The sequence below is a fragment of the Molothrus ater genome, chromosome 2 (genome assembly GCF_012460135.2).
Source record: "Molothrus ater isolate BHLD 08-10-18 breed brown headed cowbird chromosome 2, BPBGC_Mater_1.1, whole genome shotgun sequence".
Classification (NCBI taxonomy): Eukaryota; Metazoa; Chordata; class Aves; order Passeriformes; family Icteridae; genus Molothrus; species Molothrus ater.
This window is the reverse complement of record NC_050479.2, coordinates 49433388-49455946: the sequence shown is the minus strand read 5'-3', so window position 1 is coordinate 49455946 and position 22559 is coordinate 49433388. Positions and strand designations below refer to the sequence as shown.

Here is a 22559-nt window from a genome sequence, read left to right as displayed (position 1 = left end):
GCCTTTTACATAAGGGTACTGAGCATTACGTACACAAAGTCTCAAAGATTCCTACTACAGAAACCTCCATTGTGTGCATTATATGGCATATGTACATGTCCAAAGACCTAAATCACATTTCCTTTTATGGCAAGACAATGTTTTTTTTATTTACTTTAATGAAAAGATGTGACTCTGAGCATGAGATACCAAGGGTGAGATTGAGCTTCACATTAAAGACATCTATATTTAGTTATCTATGCTCTCACTGTAGTCAATGGAGATCAGATTTACAGAGCTACTAAGCACACCACACCTGAAGCATGTAAGCAGTGGCTGCTTAGTCAAATAGCTGTCCATGCTATGTTGATTTCTCTATTTCCATTGACCACAGCGAAAGCACGCATCACTCTTCTGACAGCACCCAAAACAAGTGACTACAAAATGCAGCTGAGACCAAAGCTTAGAGACTTCATTTGGGAGATAACTGATGAGCAACAAATGAGACTTCATTATAACTGAATTGAGATTAGCTCAGCTGGTCAGAGCACAGTGCTAGTGCTAGTAACACCAGGGTTGTGGGTTTGATCCCCACACAGGCCATTCACTTAAGAGTTGCACTCGATCCCTATGGGTCCCTGCCAACACAGAACACTCTGTGATTCTGTGAATATTCTGTGAACTCTTACCACTGATTTAACAGGAACAGGTTCATCTATGTTTACAATATCATACTATTTCAATTATTGCCTATGTTGTATTTTACAGAAATAATTAAATCTTAATGAGGCATCAATGTAATTCTCATAGATGCAGGGAAAATTAAAGAGACAGAAGTCTTTCAAACTATTACCCAAGCAATGCTAATAACTATGCACAGAAGATTTCATGCATTAAATAAATTACTTATACAGTACAAGAGTACTGTTATTGCATCAATATTCAGGAGGTTATAGGGAGTAAGTGCAGAACAAGAGCTCTTCAACTTTATTTGGTCTTATATTTGAATTTTCACACTTGCTAGCTATAGAGAACCAGAAATGTAGCCATATCTTATGCAGCAGTACAGTAATACACAATCATGTCCTCTGATTACCAGCTTACCTGGAATTAACATCACCATGTCCAAGTTGACCATGCTGCCCATATCCAAATGTGTAAACATCACCATTTTCCATCAAAACCACTGAAAAACAACAAAATACTTTTCTGACGTACACACATGACATGGCACTGCACCAGTCCTGGTTATCCTTCTGAGTAGCAGCTTCTGATTCCCAAGAGATCCAGATCAGATTTCCACAACCCAAAACAATGAGCATCTCTACGCAGGAGTAGAGCTGTGCCATGTAGATGTTTTTATTTCACTCCAAAATTGCTTACAAGCTCTGATACAACTCAGTATATGATACTTATAGCCATTTTCACTACTGAAGGACAGTGAGATGCCTTTCATTGCTGGAATAAGGGAGGTGATGTGAGGATTTGGGTGGTGATCTTACTTTAGCCCGTAATAAAATGGCATAAAATATGTCAGGGAAGGTTTAGGCTGGATATTGGGAAAAGGCTCTTCACCCAGAGGGTAGCTGGACACTGCAATAAGCTCCACAGAGAAGGGTTACAGAAGCCTGAGAGAGTTCACGAAGTGTTTGGACAATACTCTTAGGCACATGGTGTGATTCTCTGAGATGTGACAAAATGTGCCACGTTTTCTGCTTCTAGCACTCGTGTATACATCCACTTTAAAAACTGAATACAAGACAGTGAAGACACATATGACAACCTTAAAAAAACCCCTCTCTATTATAATAATTAACATTGATTTATTTATTTTACCTGAATGGTGAAATCCACAACTGACTTGTACAGCTCGCAGCTCACAGTCAAAGCGGACAGCCCCTGGTGGATATGTTGTGATTTTGCTGGCATCCTTCTCACCTCTTTCTCCACTTCCATCTATAAACAAGACTTACAATTATATACTATGCATTCTAATAAAGTTATTTTAGAAGAATGAATAGAACAAGAATAGTAAGTAACTCCCCACTCCACCACTTGTAAGGTAGAAGAGAGAACTCCCAGAGCAGCAAAAGAGCTCAAAATGCAGCATCAAAGCAGATGTGGAAGATGACAGAAACTCTATTTTTAAACAATGTTCTATAAAGGTACACACTTGAAAAGATCCTCTAAAGCAGAAACTTGCCAGTGAGCAGACAAAAGGAACCAGGCAAAACAGAAAACGCAAACTTCAGAAGCTTTGCTTAAAAGCCATCACTTTCATTCTTCAGTAAGGTAGCATTAGTAAGTAGGAAACACTGTAGTTAAACTTAGCAGGCATAGCCTAGTCTACCTTTTCCAATTACTACTCTTTAAGGAGTTTACTTGACTCCAATTCAGCCACAGAGCCCCTGTTTTAAGTAGGTGACAATTACTTACACAGCTCATTTCTAACAACGCAGACAACTCACCAAGAGCCTGTTTCTTGTCTGCTTCCATGCATTTTCAGACAACATTTCTGTGATTTCCTTTAGTAAGCATGTATGAGTTTAGTAAGTATGAAGTGCTGTTATTGATTCCTAAAGTCAAACTGCCTTCACATTGGACAAAAGCACTGAAGTGCAATGTGTTATTCCTAAATTTCTTGCAAGCTACCATCTTCAGAAATCAGAATGCTTCCAAACAGTTGCTTCTCAAAGAATTCAAGGTATTGTTAAATTTACATCTCTACTTAGAATTTCAACATATTTTCCTGAATAATAATCAGTGGAAGTCTGAACTTCAGGACTTCATAATTCCCTCTGTGAAGCATAGTAATTACAGACTTACGAAATTTTTTAATATAATTCTGCTTTGATACATATTGGTCAAATTTTTCTTTTTATTGCAGAGGAACTGCTGATACAGTAAAGTAATTTCACACTTTCATTACATGCCAGTTTTTAAAAATCTTACTGTTCAAAGAATAAAGCTATTTTCTAGTGATGACTTGAGTACAGCAATTACATGAATCGGCATGTAGTTCACATCTGTAAAGAACAGTGTGTATAGGTACTAATGGTTTTGAAGAATTAGGTTTAAAAGCGTAAGTAAAGCATCCCTATGAAACATGCACTACATGCTGGATACATGTGAAATGGAGATGTGGTTAGGAAAACCTGTCTCTCAGAATTGCCATGGCATTTTTGAGGTTGTGTACTACCAGACGACACACAAATTAGAAGTGTCTCTGAAGGTCTGTGCGCAGCTTTCTTTTCTTTTTTTTTTTTTGTATTGGTAACATAAGGAAATATAAGGAGAGACAGAATCATTGTTGAACAACAGCCCCCTCAAAATTACAGTTTTCCTCTTAGTCCCATAATTCTGCCTTAAGCAGCTCACAGTATTTTAGTCAAGTTTTACTACTTCTCAAATAGAGTACCTTTGAACTTTTTATGCCTGCTTTTGCATTGAACTCTATGTGCCAAAGTAATCAGGAGTGGTTCTAGCAGCTGATATTGCCCCCAAAATTATTCAACAAGCAGTCTGCTTACTGCTTCCCAATTCCATACAAGTTTTTCAGACAGGAGCAGAAAAACAGCTGATTATTCTGAAAGTCTACCTGTGGCCCCTGTATCCCTTCCTCCCTCAGACACTGCTGAATAATAAAAAAATATGAGCTCTCCCACTGTGTAAATGCACTTTTATAATCATCTGTCAGAAATACACATGTCCAGTAAGAATGTGTCCTGGCTGCATGCACTTCCAATGAAACACACTGGGCATACAGCAACCATGTCACCTAGACAGTCACATTAGCAAAATGTAGCAGCAGCAGCATATCAAGTGATCTGCAGAAACTTAAAGAGGCACATGTGCATTTCTGCCTCACTGTAAGAAAATCATCCTGCTCTAAAGGGCTTAAAAAACCACTAATAAAAATTTGGGGATTCCTGCTGTCTCAGTTGATAAATGTGATAAATGTGATACTATCATTAAATAAAACTTGATTCTAGATATAGCCCCGTTTTCTCCAAGGTTGTAAATGAAAGCATAACACAGTACTTCCCTTGAGGAAATACTAAGTATTAGTGTGCAAGATGCAGAGACAAGTACCTTCACATGAAACAAGTTTTGCAATTACGTATCTGAGCAATAAATTTATTCTAAAGGATAACGTTCTACAAAGCTGGTGCTTCCAATTTCCAAAGCTAACTTCTTAAAGACTCTAAGAATGCAGGAATAGAACCGACAATCCTTCATGCATATCTTACTTTGCTCAAGTGTGAAATTTTTAAACTGAAAATGGAATTCTGTCAGCCTTCTTTGCATGGTTAGTAACTGTCTCAAAAGCTTTGAATTGTTTGGATCTTCAAAACTTGATAAGCACTTGGTAATTTATGTGTGCTCCAACAACATTCTTGCAACTAAAACAGCTAGTATTGTTTAGGAAAAAAAAAAGGTCTTTTGACCAAAATACACAAAGCTAAATAGAATATCATTATATCATTGCTTACTTTTAGAGCCATATTTCTGGACTATATCCATGGCCAAAACATATAATTTTTTTCCAGCAGCACTGGCTAGGAGAACTTACACTTAGACATAAGGCCACAAATAAACTGGGTCATCCTCTTTCCTTCCATTACTTTCAAACAGTCAAAGTTTTTTGAAAAAATGTGAGTCAAAAGTGGATGCTGAAAGCTTATTTGCATGTCTCAAGGAACAACTGTAACTAGGGAGATACACATTTGTTTTCTTTAAACAATTGTGCACTTTTTCATTTCATTGAATATAGTATCAAAATAACTGCTCCTGAAAAGGAAGCATAAAAAGGCTACTGAAGCACAGACTCTTACTGTTGGATGCACTGGAACCTTTAAGCAGAGCAAGTTTGTACCTCCAGTGTTCTCCAACTGGAGTACTACTGAACAGCACCTCTGACTCCATCTCTCTGAGAGAGAAGAAAACCCCAAGGTAAAGTACTTTCTGCTGTCAACACAGAGGGGTGTGCTCCATGAACAACTTCACAATGATGGGTTTTCATGTTTCACACCTCAAAGTTGGGGAAGGAAAGAGAGAGAACTGTAAATACAACCAACCAATCCCCACTACCACTCGGAAAGTTCTAAACTCCTGAAGACGATTTTCCTCTGCCATTAAATGTGCTTAGAAGTTCTCTTGGCTCATATTGCTGCCACAAAAACTACTACTTTCCAGGAACAAAGGAAAAGCACATTCAGACCCAATAACAAGTGAAGTACTAAGCTTTAAATGAGACCTCTTCTGGCAAAAAACCCATACCCAGCATCGTTACAGAAAGGTATGGTGGACCCTTGCTTGGCCCAGACCAGCGGAAATGCATTTTGTTGGAGTTCTCCAACAGCAAGGGTGGTGATATCCCTATTCTCACTTACCATCCATCTTTGGAGGAGAGAAAAAGCACTTCTAAAGATATTAAATACTCCACAGAAGAAAAGCATTAATGGAGTATGACTGTATATTAAAAATTCTTACATTAACTGTCTCTTCCGACCACATCGCATGTCAACAAATCTTGGTTCTGTTCAGCAGCAATCACTCAAATAAATCATATTGGTCAAATTACTGGTTAGTCTCTGTGAAGTCCAACTCTCACAGGGTGTTCTGAGTGCCATAATTTACAGACTTTATATACAACATTACTTTAACTAATCAGCTTGTGTCTGCAGCTTCTTGACTGTCTACCCCAGGCTGCAGCTGAAATATCTGTAACCAATTTTATAGCTACAGTGCAGGGGGAAAAGGAATATACTCTGGCTGTGGAAATCATCCATCCTATGAGGGCAGCACAAAAAGTAAGTCTGTTGGATTCTTTAGAGGTTTCTACAGAGCTTATTGAGCTTATAGGTGAAATAAGATATGCAGAGCCACAAGAGCATAACACATACAATAAAGTGACAACAAACTCACATTCTAATTATAAACTCAGTCTTAGATGTAGGTTTTTCATTGTCAACTGTCTCATTCCAATGACTGCTTCAAACTACCCTGCCCTTCACATGGTATCTTAGCCAAAAAGTTAAAAAGTAAATTCCAAGTAAGTTTTCTTGAACGTCTGGTAATTTTGTCTTAGCATTTGCAAAATGGTTGACCTATATCTTGTTCCATCCATGCAGATTCAGCTTCATCTAGACCTAGTAGTTTTGAGGGTATTTGTTTCCTTAGCATGTTTACCACTACTTCCAAATACAGGGAAAAGGTGGCATTCAAACTGCTGAATCTTAGCTGACTCAAGAAGCTTACTTTGTTTTTTATTTCTACTCAGTTCATTTCTGCAGTTGAGAAAATTTTACAGACTTTCATTAATCTTGGATGCCTTAAGTTTTAGTTTTCATATTTTCCAGATGCTGTACTGCATTAGTCTATAACTCTGAACTTTATATGAAGTGTTAGCAAGTTCTCTTCTTAGCAAGTTCAGTTAGACAAAAATGATCCTTTTCCTGCCTCAGAACCAAGGACACCATTGCAGCTTCAGACCCAAAAAGTATAAACAGCAGTGAGCTGAGGAGAGCAAACTGGGAGGATGGGACTTCATGACCTGAAGCTGTAATTGGACAATTAACCCCAATATGGAAATGGACCAAAACTTATTGAAGTGTGAAAACTCGTAACTCAGAGTTCATCAACAGCCAGGTTCTTGAACTGCCCAAGGTGTATCCTTTGAAGGCCTTTTCAATAAATACCTACTTTATTCCTTTAACATTGTTTAGCCTGTCTAGCCCCTGTTCTAGGTATCCTCTCTAGGCATCACTTTTTACTAAGACGCTCAGTTATGGGAATCCACAGGGACTGGAGATGTAGACTGGAAACTCACTATGTCATTAAAGAATAAGGATGAAACTTAAGCTCATTTTTCTTCTTAGTGCCAAACCACTCCATGAATACTAAACATGTCATACCTAATCCCTTCAATTAATAATTGTGAAAGACACAGAAGACAGATCAGGAAGAGTATGCTTAATTATGCAGTTTTTGCAGTAACAATGATCTTGATATGCAGACCCTATAAATGTGAAAAGAGTAAATGACAATGGCAAGACTTCTAAAAAACCTGCTGTTTCAATGAAACTGAAGGAGTTTTCAACTGAACAACCAAATAGATGAATTGCACAAGTGACAGACACGAGGATTATTATGAAAAAATTCTTCACTCTGAGGGTGATGAAGCACTGCAACACGTTGCCCAGAGAATTCGAGGATGCCCCACCTCCGGAAGTGCTCTAAGCCAGGCTGGATGGAGCTTTGAGCAACCTGATCTAATGGAAGGTGTCCCTGTCCATGTCAAGGGGGTTGGGACTGGATAATCTTTAAGGTCCATGAATCCATGGTTTGACAATGTGTATAAGTAGATATCAAATACACCTTTTATAGTAGACAATAATTGTCTGAAAAAGTCCTGAGGAAGCTGTCCACATTCAAGTTTAAATATCATTATCAAGAGAAGTTCTGCAGCTGCAAGCAGAGAAGTGGCAACCAGCAAGTTTGGTACTGGCCTTATCAGTACTACCAGCTGAACTAAACATTCCTTGCCCAAAGATCCTGAAGGTCTGGTTGGTGTGAAGAAGACTACTATAGCAGAAACACCTGAAGGAAGGAGGACAGTCTGGAAAGCATCATGGTCAAAAATAAAATAATTTGCTGATTTCAATGTGATAATGTCCTTTTATCTCTGCTCTATTATTGCTTTTACATTCTTCTTCAAGAAGAGAGGCATGCCTTCTAAGATAAAAAATATACATTATCTTTTTCACAATACTCACCTTGCCTGTTACTTGGATAACAACTCACTTCACCAGTTTTTCTTTTCCCCTTGGAATCTCTTTGAGAAGTTAAGGGGTATTTCTAGTTCCTAGTCAAATTTACGGCTGTCTTTTGAAAAGCAGTCTTCTGAGTCAGAGAAGGGTCTAGAAGTTTACTTAAAACCTCCTTATCTGTTTACCATAAGACACAAAGAACTAAAAAAACTGAGTATTTCCTTCCATATAGCCTTCCTTAAAGAAAAAGAAATGTTCATTTCTATAGGGCACATCTGACCAAAGTCTTCCAGCACAACACAGACCTTTATACTGTTCTTACAACTCCAAGAGGCAACATAAGCCTCAAACTGACACTAATGAATACACCTCTTGTAAGGAGATACTTGATCTGAAATGAGTTCCAACAACTAACACATGCCAAAAAAGCACAGATGTAGGCAGGACAAGCATACTCCTTTATGCACTTGCCTCTGGAGTCAAGGGTTTGTAGTACAACTAGCAGCAGTAACCAGCTCAAGAATAATGCCCGTCAGCAAACGGCCACTCACGTAACAACACTTAAATTCGTTATGGGCTCTTTCAACAGGCAACCTCTCCAGTGAGATTATGACAGGTTATTATTAGTCCATCAAGACTTAAAACTCAGACAATATGCATTCCAAAGACTGAATGTTATGCAGATTCAAAGGATCAGATTTTGCTTTCGTTTCCATAAATTAAACTTAAAATGATTTCACGATCCAGTATGTTCATAACTCAGTAAGCCCATCACCCACATACACTGAAACTTTATCCCATAAGGCTTCAAACTGATACACAGTTTGTTTGCACACATGCCAAATACAATCAGTAACTTCCACTAATTCAGCTGAAATGCCATACTAACTCTTTTAATATTTAGCTATTCTTTAGAAAAGAGTTGAAGCATTCTGGGTTCACCATTTTTAAGAGCTTCCTACTTTGACCAGGTCTCTAACCTCCATTTTACATATTTATCTTCTGTATATAAATAATGTATGTACAGACACATCAATACACAGATACATACAAATCTGATTTGAGACAGCTCAACTTCAGTAAGTTCAGTAAGTAATACACTACTACTTTCTAAGAAACACCTAAGTCACTTATATCTGAACAAATGGCACACTTTGAAATTGAAGATATAAGGAACAGGCTTGCCAGACATACAAAACTGTCTAAAATATCAAGACACCTCCATACCTGTACTCTATCAAACCATTTAACCCAAGAATATTGCAGAGAAAAGTGTTTATTTTTATTTGTAGTCGCCCCATTCAAAGTTACCAAAAAGTAATGTTTACATTATTTCAAGTATTTCACTCCTAAAAAGGGCTTGTTGAAAGGTAACATACCTATGAGAAGATTTATGCCAGAATTATCAAGCCTGAAACTGGTATGTTTAAGTAAAAACCCCAAATACACAACACAAAAGGACAAAAGCAGTGCAACAATCTTGAGTCACTCTAACATGTTACGTTTCCTACAGTAAAAATAAAGAGCCTTAAAAATGAGGCAGCATTAGAAATGAGAGAAGACACACAGAAAGACAATGCATATTTCACCAAAAAAAAGGGGAAAGAAAAACAAAGATGATGTGGACTAATGAACATGTAGACTTCTAAAGAAAGGTCCACATTTAAATGCGTTTTCTTTCTCCTCAGGTAACAAGATACTAACAGGAAGAAAAGGCAGAATTCATTTTGTGCAGTTCTTTGAAAAGACAGATGCAGCATCTGGAAGAAGTGACTGGGAGGCTGGGCTTATTTCCACCCTAGTCAATAAGGAAGACCAAATACCTTTGTGCTTGTCCCGTTTATGCTTTAGCGGTGCTGGAGAGAGTCTGATTCTGGCTAGAGCCTGTTCTCGGTGGTTCATAAAAATAGGACCAGGAATTACAAGGGGGCCTGAGGAGAAACATTTTGCACATGCATAGGAAAGCTCACAAAATGGAAACAGTGTGTCAAACAAAATTCAAATTAAAAGCAATGAAAAAAACAAAAAGAATAATAATTATAAACTCGTTTTCTTAAATTCAAAAGACCTTAAAATCTAAGAAAGTTGCCATTTCTTGATAACTTATGTGAAAAACCAATAAACATCCCACAGTGATACTTTTACCTGAATTTCTAAGTATGCAACTGTACTGCAAGCAATGGAAATATACTCACATTAGAGTAAAATTTGATAGCAAATACCCATTATTGCCTTTAAAAGATAAAAAGAATAATTATCATGCCTTAAATCCTACAATATAACATTCAAAATATTGATTTGGAACAAGGTCATAATATAATTGCTATATTTAAAAGCCACCACCGTAAACCTGTTTGCAATTACTATATTGAAGATGCAAAGGTATAACTTTTAAAGAAAAAATTCCATGTTTCATGAAGAAAGTTATTCAAATCATATGACTCTTTTCTTATCTACTTAGTAATTTTGAAATTCATTTATTTTGAAAATATTTTTCAATCTATTTAAAGGTCTTCAAGAGAAGATTTGATTTAAAGAAAGCAATGATACATGCCTTTAAATTTTTTTTTCCAGATTGCTTTTCCTTTTTAAAAATCTAGACTTAGGCAGCGAGGTACTATATGCTTAACTGAGGCCAAGTATAAGCAGGTAATGGACAAGGAATTTGTTTCTTAAATTTGTATTTCTCCTGTTTTACAGGTTAAGTATGTCGCCATGAATTTTTCGAACACTTTTTGTCCTTTCAGAAGTCTCATATTCAACAGAAACCATGAATGAGAAGCAACTAATTCTGCCAAGTGATACTCAGTTCCACAGGTCCCCAAATCCAGCCCCTCCACGAACACTAAACAAAAGCACCCCAATCAGGCTGTTGTGTTATAAACTGCTTATGCAAAACTTAGAATACAAATATTCCTCCTTTTTCTGCAAATTCATTGATACTTTCATTTCTTAGCTGAACTTTATTAAGAAGACAGTGTAGGTTAACTTTTAATAAATGCCCATTGCCTCAGGTTTTCTGCTGGCAATTTTATACCATCACCTCTTCATTAATTCTAAAAAGCACAGATAGACATCTATGCAAAAGTTAGGCCAAATCTATATAGCTTTAGAACTTTCGGATGAAGAAACTTTCTTCATACAGAGAAGCTCCCAAATTTTAGCATTCACTTAAAAAACAAAATGAAAAATGCTTTAAAAATACACTACTGTCTAGGATAGAGGTTCATACATGTGTTAGAGAATATAATGGCCCAAAACTTCCTCAGTCATGTTTGTTTCTGCACACAGCATTTAATTTTTATTTTTGTTCTATTGCATTCATTTGGACTCTATTCCAGAAGAGATCTTCTTACTAATTCAGAGCTCCTTCTCCTAATCAAGGATCATCACTTGCTTTTGATTTACCTTCATCTTGCAGATTCTTCCTTCAATTGCCTTGCTGTTGTGCTCCCCCTTTTCAGTCTCCTCTGAATTCAAACTTCCATTTAATAGATACATTTTTGGTAAACATTTCTTTCTGACAAACCACTTACTGTGTTTAATATTCTACTTTCCAGAGTTTTGACTTACACAAAAAACTACACTATATTTTCCTTCTTATCAAGTTGAGGCGATATAGTGAGGAGTATCCTGAGGAACACCAGGAAAAGGCAAAAAGAGGAAGAAATGAATGACAAGCAGATTATGAAAGCTAAAAATGTCTGAAGGACAAATGATACAGAGGAAAGGCAAATGAATAACATGAGAAAATAAGGCAAAAGTAGTGGGACTTACTGGAAAGTTTCTAATGAAATTAAAATCTGAAGAAATAGAGAATGGACAGGACAACACGCACAAGTGAAAGATCAGCAAAGTCACAAAAAGAGATGCAAGGACTGCAAAGAGTGTGGCTTGAAGAGTGTAGATTTAAAATATTTGTAGGTGACTGAATGATCTCTAGATAACTTAGGCAAACACTGTGAAGCTCCAAAACATGCTTGCACAACAGTGCAGGGAACAAGATACAGCCCTAAAGGCAGCCTTTGGCATTTCAGTGCTAAGAGCAAAGGTAACAAAAGAGAATTTCAGGAGGACAGAAGTGAAGTACAGTAGGGTGAGCAAAAGAACTACAGGAGATTTGTAAGACAGAGGATGTTTAGTAAGCATAAGAGACTGTCAGCTCCAGCATGGCCCTAGCACATACCTGCCATTAGTTTCCAAGCTACTCATCTGAATCACACTCTCCTAGTCAACACTGACAATTCTGTGACAATCTAACCTGACCAATGCAGGAATTATCTTTGCTTCTAGATATTCCTATAAACTCTACATTTACCATTGTGCACAGAACTTGAATCCGAAATAAACTTAAATGCAGCAGATTGCCATTTCACAGTAATTTGTACCCAAATCCCTGTAACACGTCTGTTATCTTCTTTGGGTTTTTGTGCATGCTAAATCTGTAAAATGATCGTAACAGAATAGGAAACTACAAAAACGAAAAAAAATCTACATTTAGATTGCATTGTGATGTCTGCCTTCTTGGTCATCTGCTGGGCAAGGTGCAAAGTACCTCCCCCTCTCCCTCCAAATAACACAGGCAACAAAACACTACAACAATTCATGGAGACCATGAATTGCTTTCTGCTCACATCTGAGGTTGCCTGTATGAAGGGAGCAAAGTTTAGGTGCTGGGAATATTTTGGTGGAACAACCCAGTCATGCATTAGATACCTCCTTTAATTTGTTGAAAAATTTCTGCAGAGTATTATTTGGAAAACTGCTTCAGAAGCCTCTAAGATAGATCTGCATGGAGAATAACAATCTATTACTAGTCTCTACTTCAGAAGATCAAGTGACAGAGATAAGCAGAGGAGTCACTGGTAGACTACAGAGCTATTTTAAATCAGTCATCAGCTGTAGTATGATGCAAAATGACATTCACTCTCTCCCTTCACAGACTGTTTTTCCATAGCTGAGCTGAGATGCTGAACAGCCCTAGCTGAAATGTCAAGACTAGCTTTCTTTTCTTGGTTCTGACTTTGCAAAATGGACATTTTTTCACAGAGAATTCAAAGCATTAAAAAAAAATCTATTTAACCACAGAAATAATTTCATTTTCTCAAAATAGAATGCATTTATTAAATAATGCAGTGGACTTCTGAAAAATGTATATTATTTCATTCTACATGCACTTAATGTGTTTTGGCATTCTTGGTCATCTAAGATCTTAGATACAGCTATGAAGGAGTTTAATGTTTGATTTTATATAAAACAGACTTTGATTTCTTCTAGTACCTCACCCTAAACAAATGCTATTTGGCAAGCTGTGATTGCAGGAGACTGAAATCAATTATCCCAAATGCTGACTTCTGCATCAGTGCACTGAACACAGCAGGCTACCTGAAAAAATAGTACATGATGACACATACATACAGAAAAGTAGTATAAATTCAGGTTGCAGAGCTAAGTCCTAGGTTGGATCACACCCTCTGTTGTAAAAACCTATTTTTGGCTTCTTGAAAGAGACCAAGCAATTTTTGAGGGGGTGTGTTTTTGTTGGTTTTTAGTAATAAAACAGGAAGATAAAACCCTAATATAGGAAATTAGCCATCTTAATAGGTCAACAGGTTGCAAATTTTGAGAAAAATATTTCAGAAAATTGAATTAAAGACAAATGCTTTACTTCAGTTCCACTAGAAGCAGAAAACATTATAGGGAGATAACGTGCTACCTATAAAGCCTTAAAGGAAACAAAATTTAATATTCTTATGAGGCAGGGCTAATAATTATGGTATGTAAAAAAAAAAAATCTCTATTCTTCCAACTATGACTACCAATTTATCATTAAGGCAAAAACATCCATGGAGAATGTCATGTGCAGGCACTAAGGTTAATTGCAGTTTGCTTCTTTTGTTCAAAACATTGAAAATAAAGACAGGATACATGTCTCTTCCTGTAGTCTTAAGGCAACATTTAAATTGTGCAAATAGGTATGGAAGAAAAATTAAGGCCTTTTAAAGGGGAAAAAGATGCACACTAGCCAACACAAGCATGCAGGGCAATGTGGGAGTAATAAGAGAATGAGATGGAAGTAAGGTTTATGATAATCTTAATTTGGACCCTTTCTCCCTTCTGAATAATTCACTTTGTATGTATTGTTAAATAAGTATAAAATATTCATTTCTGCATATAAATACATGAAGTAAATTAAAACAGCAAATATTAACCAGAACTGTGTCATGGTATCTGCTACAAATTTGATTTCTGAAACTATAATATAAATATTTTTACTTTAAACATCAGTTTTAATAACAATAATTAGCTCTTTCACAAAGGAATCACAGACACAAGTGTAACAATGCAAGTTCACAGAACCATACCTGATGGTCATTAGGGGCAAAAGCCCACTGCTTTCCCTTGAAAGCATTCTTAAAAAGTAATTTGTGAATTCAATATTGTTTCAAGTGAAAAGGTTTTGAGTGGTTTTGGTTTGCTTAAAAAACATTGAAACAAAAGTAATCCTGAAAGCATCAAAATAAACATTTAACTAAAACCATAAAAAGAAGCTGCACAATTATTTACTAAGTAATATTGCACTTAATAGTGCACTAATGCAGACAGTTCTGCTGTGTATTTAGGTATATGTTGAGCAGACAAGGAGATTGCAAGCTCAGAGTGGCTTGTGCAGATGTTAAACAGATTTGTATGATACTTAGCCTACCATGGTAAAACTAATCACTGAAGTAACTGAATCAGTTACACTTCAGAAAAATGAAAAAATGCCCAAATCTAGGCAGTCTCAGATTATATTGTCTTAAACAGAGCAGCTTGGACTAAAATTAATCAATTTTCTGTGGGTTCTTTGTTGTTGCAAGTAGGATAAGACTGATGAAAATTAATTTTCCTTTTCTGTTAGGGCATCAAAAGCTAAACCTTGCTTAATTACACACCAAATCTGCATCTCAGTAATGATCATCTTGAGGTTTTTACATCATAGGCTGAGAAGGAGTTGTAGTGAAATACCAGTGAAGCATGAGACCATTTATTATTGCTGTATTGAGAACCATGTCTGTGGTTTTTAGCTTATTAGTTAAATATAGTTGAAAAAGCTATTTTAACACTCTCATTGCCTCCTGAAAAGATCCCCCAGAATTATCTTCAAGTGATAAATTGAAATCTTTGACTATACCAACATCTATTAGTTCAAATACCAATCTGAAAAAGTAAAAAGTCTCATGAACAGCTTTCCAGAGTAGCTCTCAGAAAACGCTAGTCTTAGGTTCATTACATTAATTGCACATGTGGCCCACAGATTTCTGTAATCCATTAAGGCAATTTAATGCTCCCATGATGAAAAAAATAGTTTTATAGGAAAGAAAAAATAATTAACCATGTTCTGAACATTCTAACATACAAAACTTCCTCACTGCCACAGAAAATAATGAAGTGCAACTATTTCCATATTCATCTCTCATCATACTCATCAAGCCCCAAACCAGCTTGAAAAACAAAAACCACTTCACCATATGGAAAATCAGCTCCTTCATTTCTCACCAGAAAACAGAGACAGTGAAGAGCTGAGATAATTCCATCAATAATTATATTGAGATATTATGATTTAGCATAGAAGCTGTGATGAATACAGCTGGCTTTATTTCTCAGAAGGTCATACAACCAACTCAAAAATGTAGAATCGGTTTTGAGCCCTCTTCACTGCTTGTCGCAGTCACTTGTGTGCAGAAAAGAGCAAAGAACTATAATAAATATTAAGGAACTTATAATTTTTTTAAATAGTTGATTATCCCAAACAAACACTTTTTACCCACTATGATGTAAAGGATCTATTTTTTCCACTAAAGCAGAATTTCTTTCTTGAATACAGCAACATAAATAACTGATTCAAAAAATAAAATTATTAGCTGGTTACAGTTCCATCACAAACTATAGTTTGCAACTCATTTCAGTGTAAAAAACAATCTTCAGCATAAGCACTTTAAATTTCTGAAGTTACTTAGTGTGCTGTTGCTGAGCAGCATGTATACAGGTCCCTTACAACAGTGGCAGGCTGCTTGGATCATGTGTGAGAAGTGAGGTAATTGCTTGTGACAGTAACATTGAACCAGGTCACTGATATTGCAGCTATTAGCAACAGCTACTTCTACCCAGAACATTCAAATTCAGAGTTAGCATTTTCAGATAAATGCAAATTAAGATGAGCATCCTTATCTTCTTCAATACAAGAGACCACAAGTGATCTTGGGAAGAAATTAAGAACATATTTTTGTATCACAGGTCACTGTAACAGGACTAAAATCTGGAGCTTTGAATGAAGCACAAACAATTAGACAACTTAAAAATCAGTATAATCCCAGCACTTTTGCTCTTACACCTCTCTCCTAAACCTAAGTTCTATTTCAACACATTCAGGTGAGAGGTTTCTTTGTGATTTTTTGTTTTATTTGTATGACTCTTTTAGGAAGAAATACTCCTGTATTTTTAAAGCTTTTATCTTGTTTACAAGACATTCAATATTTACTGAAAATATTTGTATTGAATAAAGGTCACCAACAGGAACTTAAAAGTCTGCAGCTACATTCAGTGATGAATCCTAGTCTTGAACACCATAAACTATACATGCTTTGTTTCTTATAAAAGAACAAAACACACACATTAACACACTAAATAATCCAGAAATCAGAATCCTGACAAACTAAACACTGTGTACCTTAAGGAAAGGCCCCAAAGAGCTGGTCCAGCCTTTAAATGACTAAGCAGTGTTTTCAGAAAATTGAAAGTTCTCTCTGGATCTCCAAATAGCTATTTCATTAGCATGGATTTGTTCAGTTCCATATGCATAAATACTAAAACCCTTGGGAAAACTAAGCAACAAGTAACCTGCCTGTTCTTTTAACATTGTTATAACTATGTTTTATGAGACTGCAAAACCTTTTGCACAAAAAATCTAGTAGATTATTTAAATGTTCTTGTTCTCTCATGAAAAGAGCAGCATCATAAGAGTTATCAAGAATGGTGCTACTCTTTGCACCAACTCATTAATGAAAAACTTCAGCATTTGGATGGAGAAGTAAAAAAGCTCTTTGATCTGATTATGCAAATAAAGATTGATTATCAAATCAAATATTCATACTTGATTATATGAAACAAGATCTCTAAGTATTTATGAAACGCTGTTCCCAGCTTTATCACAAGAAGTTTTTCTGAACCAAAACAGGAAACTAATCTCCAACCCTTCCAGACCCACTACCTCCCACAGCCACACAGGTATGGGATTTCAATGCTCTTTAGATAGAGAATGTAACACAAATGTGTGCAACAAGCTGATGTGTGCAACAAGCTGGATAACAGTATCTTTTAAGCTACAGTCCCTACACAGAATCACAGGATCAACTAGGCTGGAAAAGACCTTTGAGATCAAGTCCAACCAATGATCAAACACCCCCATGTCAACTAGACCACAGTACTAAGTGCACATTCAGTCTTCCCTTTAAACACCTCCAGGGATAGTGACTCCACCACATCCCTGGGCCCATTCCAATTCCCAATCACCCTTTCTGTGAAGAAATTCTTCCAAATGTCCAGCCTAAACCTCCCCTAGTGCAGCATAAGACTGTGTCCTCCTGTCCTGTCACTGGTTGCCTGGGAGAAGAGACCAATCCCCACCTGGCTACAGCCTCCTTTCACCCATATGCCTATAAAACCAACCATAAGAGTACATTCCTGCTACTGTTCAAATGATCTTTTTTTGCTTTTTGAAACAGATGGCATACAGAAGGGATAAACTGCTCTGGTTCTACTTCTAACCACAGAAATAGAAGCAAATGTAATTTTTTCTCTGCCACTCTTCTTTTTTTCTTTTAACTGATATTTACCTCCCAGCTCTGTCATCACTAATAGTCTGAACAGCAGCACCTTTCAGTAATGCCTGGGCATTTAATTAGGATTGAATAAAAAACTGTTCGCTGCACCGAGCAGCATGCAGCAGCGCTGACATGACCTAAACAAAGGCTTCCTCTCTTTACCTCACAGCTAAAATTAGCCACAAAGATGCAAAGAAAAATAAATATTCCATCCTTTTCCATATGTACAGGCAACTGCAAGATTTCTCTTTCTTGTTGCTCCTTATTTGTGGCTAAAACCAGCAATTTCTTATAAAATGAAATAATGACACAATTCACATCACAAGATTCACTGGCACAGTCTAGGGAATAATTTGGATTACAAGGCACATTTTGTATTCAAGTAAAACCAGTATCTAATACATAAAAGAAGAACCAAAGTGGTTGACTGCAGGAACTTGAAAGAGCATATGCCCCAATAAGTTATTCTTCTTCTCAACACACAATAATCTTAGCAACCACATCATCATGCTTTACAAAAATATTACAGGTTACATCAGTCTAAATTTCTCATATTTAATTTGACAAGACATGGAGGTATTTTAGAACACAAAGAGTACTGTGAAGTTCTTAAGGTAGATTATTGTTTATGTGGAAAATCAATAATGAGGTAGATAAAACATAAGAAAATTTTGAAATGCTGCAATGGTGTTTTGTTTTTTTAATTCAATCCGTGTCAATATTCTCATGTTATGCAAATACAGAAAAGTTCATTTTATAAAAGAAAATTCTGCCTACTATTACAGAACAGAAATGGAATAATTTATCATAGTAATTAGATAATTCATATAATAGGTAAATAGCATGGGACAGGCTTGTAATCCTTTCTTCAAATAAATGTTTTTTAAAATGTAGATCCTAAACAATCATTCAACTAGGAAAAAAACCAACCGGTGAAAGTGATATAAAGTGCTCCTTTCATCATTAAAATTATGAATCGTATGTGTAGACTTCGTTAAACACATAGATTTTCCACTTTTTCTAAAAGCATGCTACATAATGAACTCTCTTCTTAGGACCTGATTTAGAGTTTGATCACTGTACAGGCTCAATGGAGGAAGACTATTTTCATTCTTAGAAAACAGACTCAGAAGTTTCTTAAGCTATTCTAGGCCCTTCTCAATAAGTCACTCACCCCTTCCTTCTTCCAATCTATGTCTCCTAATTACACGCTGCCGCTTTTCTTCTTGCCGTAGCTGAAGGTGTTCTTCAATATTAACTCCAGGAACAGGGACAGCTAAATAGATTAAGAAAATAAGTAAAATTATCTTTAAAATTGTTGTGGTGGCAATAAACCCCAGAAGAAGTTAAGGAAATGAAAACTGAAAACCTACTTACTAGCTGCTCTTTACATGGCCCTGACAATAAAAAGGATTTGAGTAAATTTTGAGGAGTTCTAACCTTTATCTCCTAATTTCCTGGTTTTCATCAATCTGACTATTCCAACATCACTAAATATTACTTATATACATATATACATATATATGTAGTTATGTGTGGTCGTGGTTATCTCCATTCTCCCCTAAAAAGTTTCAGAAAGTATTATTAAACCAAGTCTACAATTGTTTATATTTTTAAAAGGTTTTACATGAATTAGCCATGTTTTAGTTTAAGAATGCTTAAATTCTGATAAAAACTTCATAGAAAAATTTTCAGGGTATCAAAAAGGACTAGAACAACTTTGTAGTATCAACATTAGCATCATATATGCACAGGTCACAAAATGTGTACAGGTGACTACAGCAAGGGTAAACTTAGAACAGATCACATAACAGAATGATCCCACTTTGCTGTATCACCAATAAATAAATCTGTTAAGCACCATTTTAACAATATTATATTAAAACTGTCTGTAACAGTAAAGTGTGTAAACAATTGTACTGAGGGGAAAAAAGGAGGTGCAGTAAAAATGAGAATTAAAAGCCTTTTTGCTAATTTCATATTACTTACCCAGCAAGAGATCTAAAGGTATCATCTCTTTTACAGCATCAAGGATTCCTCTTTGCCTTGCTTCCTGGCCATCCAGTTCTCTAGCACATGCCTTGCAGCAGCCACACACAGCACAGCCTGACTCACCTGAGCCACAGCCACAGATTCTGCAGCAAACAGAGTTACTTTATCACTATCTTTTATTTTTGTGCATTACTGATTATGACTTTGTTCGACCTGTGGACATGCAAGTCTTCCTGCGATAAACAGGAAGGACAGCTAGTTTAAATCCTAGCTGCTGTTACATGGTGCCAGGACCATACACTGATTGTCCACTGAACTGACTTCTCAAAATTAGTTTTCTTTCTTCAATTTAATGTATACCACATGAAAACATGAACAAGGAAACAATGAGCACACAAAATGCTGAAGAAACAGTAATGGTAACATAGTGGGTCTCTGCAGCTCAACTAAGTAGTAACAGACAAAGGCAACTTGAAAAGCAAGATAAACTTCCATCAGAGGATGAAGAAAAGTTATCCTGAGCCAGCAGCTCTGTCAAGAGACAGAAATTATATCGGTGTTCACATCCAACAGCTTCTAGTAAAGAACTACATGCTAAAGTAAGAAAACAGTTTGTAAAACTAAACCACCTGCAGCCACAGGCTATTTACAGAAATTTTAAGCCATTTCTGACTTTAAAAGCACATACTACTATATATTTAGCTATAAAGTTACTTTGGATGGAAACTTCAACTCAGTTCACATTCAGGAAGTGCTTCAGCCACCCAACTCACTGCACTAGCCACAGTCCCACACATGTGCTTACCCTCCAGGTACTCTATCAGGACGGCCACTGCTAACACAGCTGGCTCCATAGCCTGTGCAATCTCCACATACAGTGCACACCATACACTGCTCCAGCTTCCATTTATGCATGCCTGGAGGACACATCATGGACTTCTCATCTTTTTCATCCAGTTCCTCTTCCAGATCTTCATCCATTGCTGTTGCCATGCTCTCAACTCCAAAACCTAATTAAGATATTGAAATAAGAAATTCTTGCTTTCTGAGACCAACAGAGAGGGTTCCAGTTACTCAGAGAGGTAAGGACAGGTTGGACAAGGCTCTGAGCAACCTGATCTAGCCAAAGATTTCCCTGCTCATTGCCAGGGGGTTGCACTAAATGATCTTAAAAAGACTGCTTCCACTTCCAACTATTCTACGTGTCTATGAACTGCTGAAGCTCTGAAGAACATTCACAGATCAGGTTTTAAAAGGAATTACTAGGAATGCCTGATTTGCCTGCTCAGTCAGCACAGAGACTTTTTGGAAATCTCTGTGCATGGACATGCTTGATTTTTTTTAATCATCTTGCATGTATTCAAACTTTAGCATTGGAATTACATTTTACAACAAAATGTTTAGCTTTGTTTTCACTTCTGTTATTTGCCAGCATGCAAATGAAAAGGAAAAAAAAAAAAACAAAACAAAACAAGGTCCCACACCTTTTCCTCCCTGGCTCATAGAGCCTGTGTCTCGTCCACACTGTCCTTTATTATTTACTCCAAATGTCCAAACTTCTCCATTCTTCATCAACACACAGGTATGAGCTTTGCCCATGGCTACTTGAGTCACAAAATGACCTTTCAAATCTGTTACTAAACCTGTAAGACACAAAACACTTGGGTAAATAATTGCACTTTCTAGCCAAGAAGGAAACTCAATGATGTACCAAATTTTTAGTGGATACTGACAATTTTAAAATTTATAGCATGGGAGAAGAACAGATATATAAAACAAGTGCTAGAATAAAAAGTGAAAGGAGAGCTAGGCCTAGGCCACTTGTCCTGCAAAAAATGAAAATCCAAAAGGAAACCTAAAACTGCTGTGAATCACGTGTTTTGAAAAAGAATTCTAAAGGAATCGTAAAGCCATTGGAATTTATTTCATTATATTTTACTTAAACTGTGGTGTACAGGATCCCCTGCTACCTTATGAGCAGAGAAGGACATTAAGGCTTAGCTTCCAGCAGCCTTTGTTCGTACCAAAGCACATCTTATTTCTGTGACTTTTTCCTGTGTGGCCTTCTTGTGCCAACTTAACATAAGTGAATTTTTTTTTCTTTTCCTTAGTGGAAGAATTACTTTGGATATTTGTCACCACTGATGCTAAATTATGTTACAGAACTTTTGGAAACTACCTTTTTCTACCTTTCTGTCATATCTGTCTGAATCAACAGAATGTCAGAAATACATTAGTAAACACACAAACAACATTTTCATGGGCTAAAAACTTCCATACTAATTTCAATTACTTCAGTTGAAAAATAATGCAGAAGCCCAATATTAACTTACTTGTACTATCAGAGTAAATGGCATCTTTTCCAAACATGTAGAGTTCTCCATCTTTGGAAATTACAGAACTGCTTCCATTATTGCACGCTGTAGATATGACAATCTTTCCTTCCATTTTAATAATTTTTTTAGGCTTATATGGTTTTGATTGCCGTCTGCTTTTAGCTTTAAATAAAGAAATAAATTACAAGTATATCTACCAAAAAATCCTCAAACCATCACAGGCAAAATTATAATTTTCAGACCACTAATGAAAAAAACCCAAACAAACAACTAACTATAGGTACAATCTCCTGATCTAGTTTTAATTGGATTATACTGGCTCCTCTCAAAAAATTCAATGGCAAACCAAGACATGATTAGATCAGTATCTTTTAGAAATGATTCTTCAAGTATTTCAAATCATGTTAATTACTCTTACTAATCTACCACATCAACATCTCCCACCTGTTTCCTAAAGTGAAGTCTTTAATTCAATATTACAGCAGATCACAGCTTCAGGGCACTTAAAGATATCTTCAGTTGTCTTACAAAGTCTGTTTCAACCTACACACACAACTACAGAAATGAAGACTAGGAAATGTGTTAATCTTATATTGATGAGGCATTTATTAGCCTGA

The 22559-nt window shown here is 36.3% G+C and overlaps 1 protein-coding gene across 1 annotated transcript in view; it reads right to left on the bottom strand.

The window, feature by feature from the left end:
* Window positions 1-22559, bottom strand: part of MYCBP2 (MYC binding protein 2) — a 174321-nt gene that overhangs the window by 103245 nt on the left and 48517 nt on the right. The window contains 7 exon segments of the mRNA XM_036387571.2: window positions 1084-1165; window positions 1816-1935; window positions 18789-18890; window positions 19604-19749; window positions 20412-20616; window positions 21091-21249; window positions 21940-22104. Coding sequence (XP_036243464.1) covers window positions 1084-1165; window positions 1816-1935; window positions 18789-18890; window positions 19604-19749; window positions 20412-20616; window positions 21091-21249; window positions 21940-22104 — 979 coding nt within the window.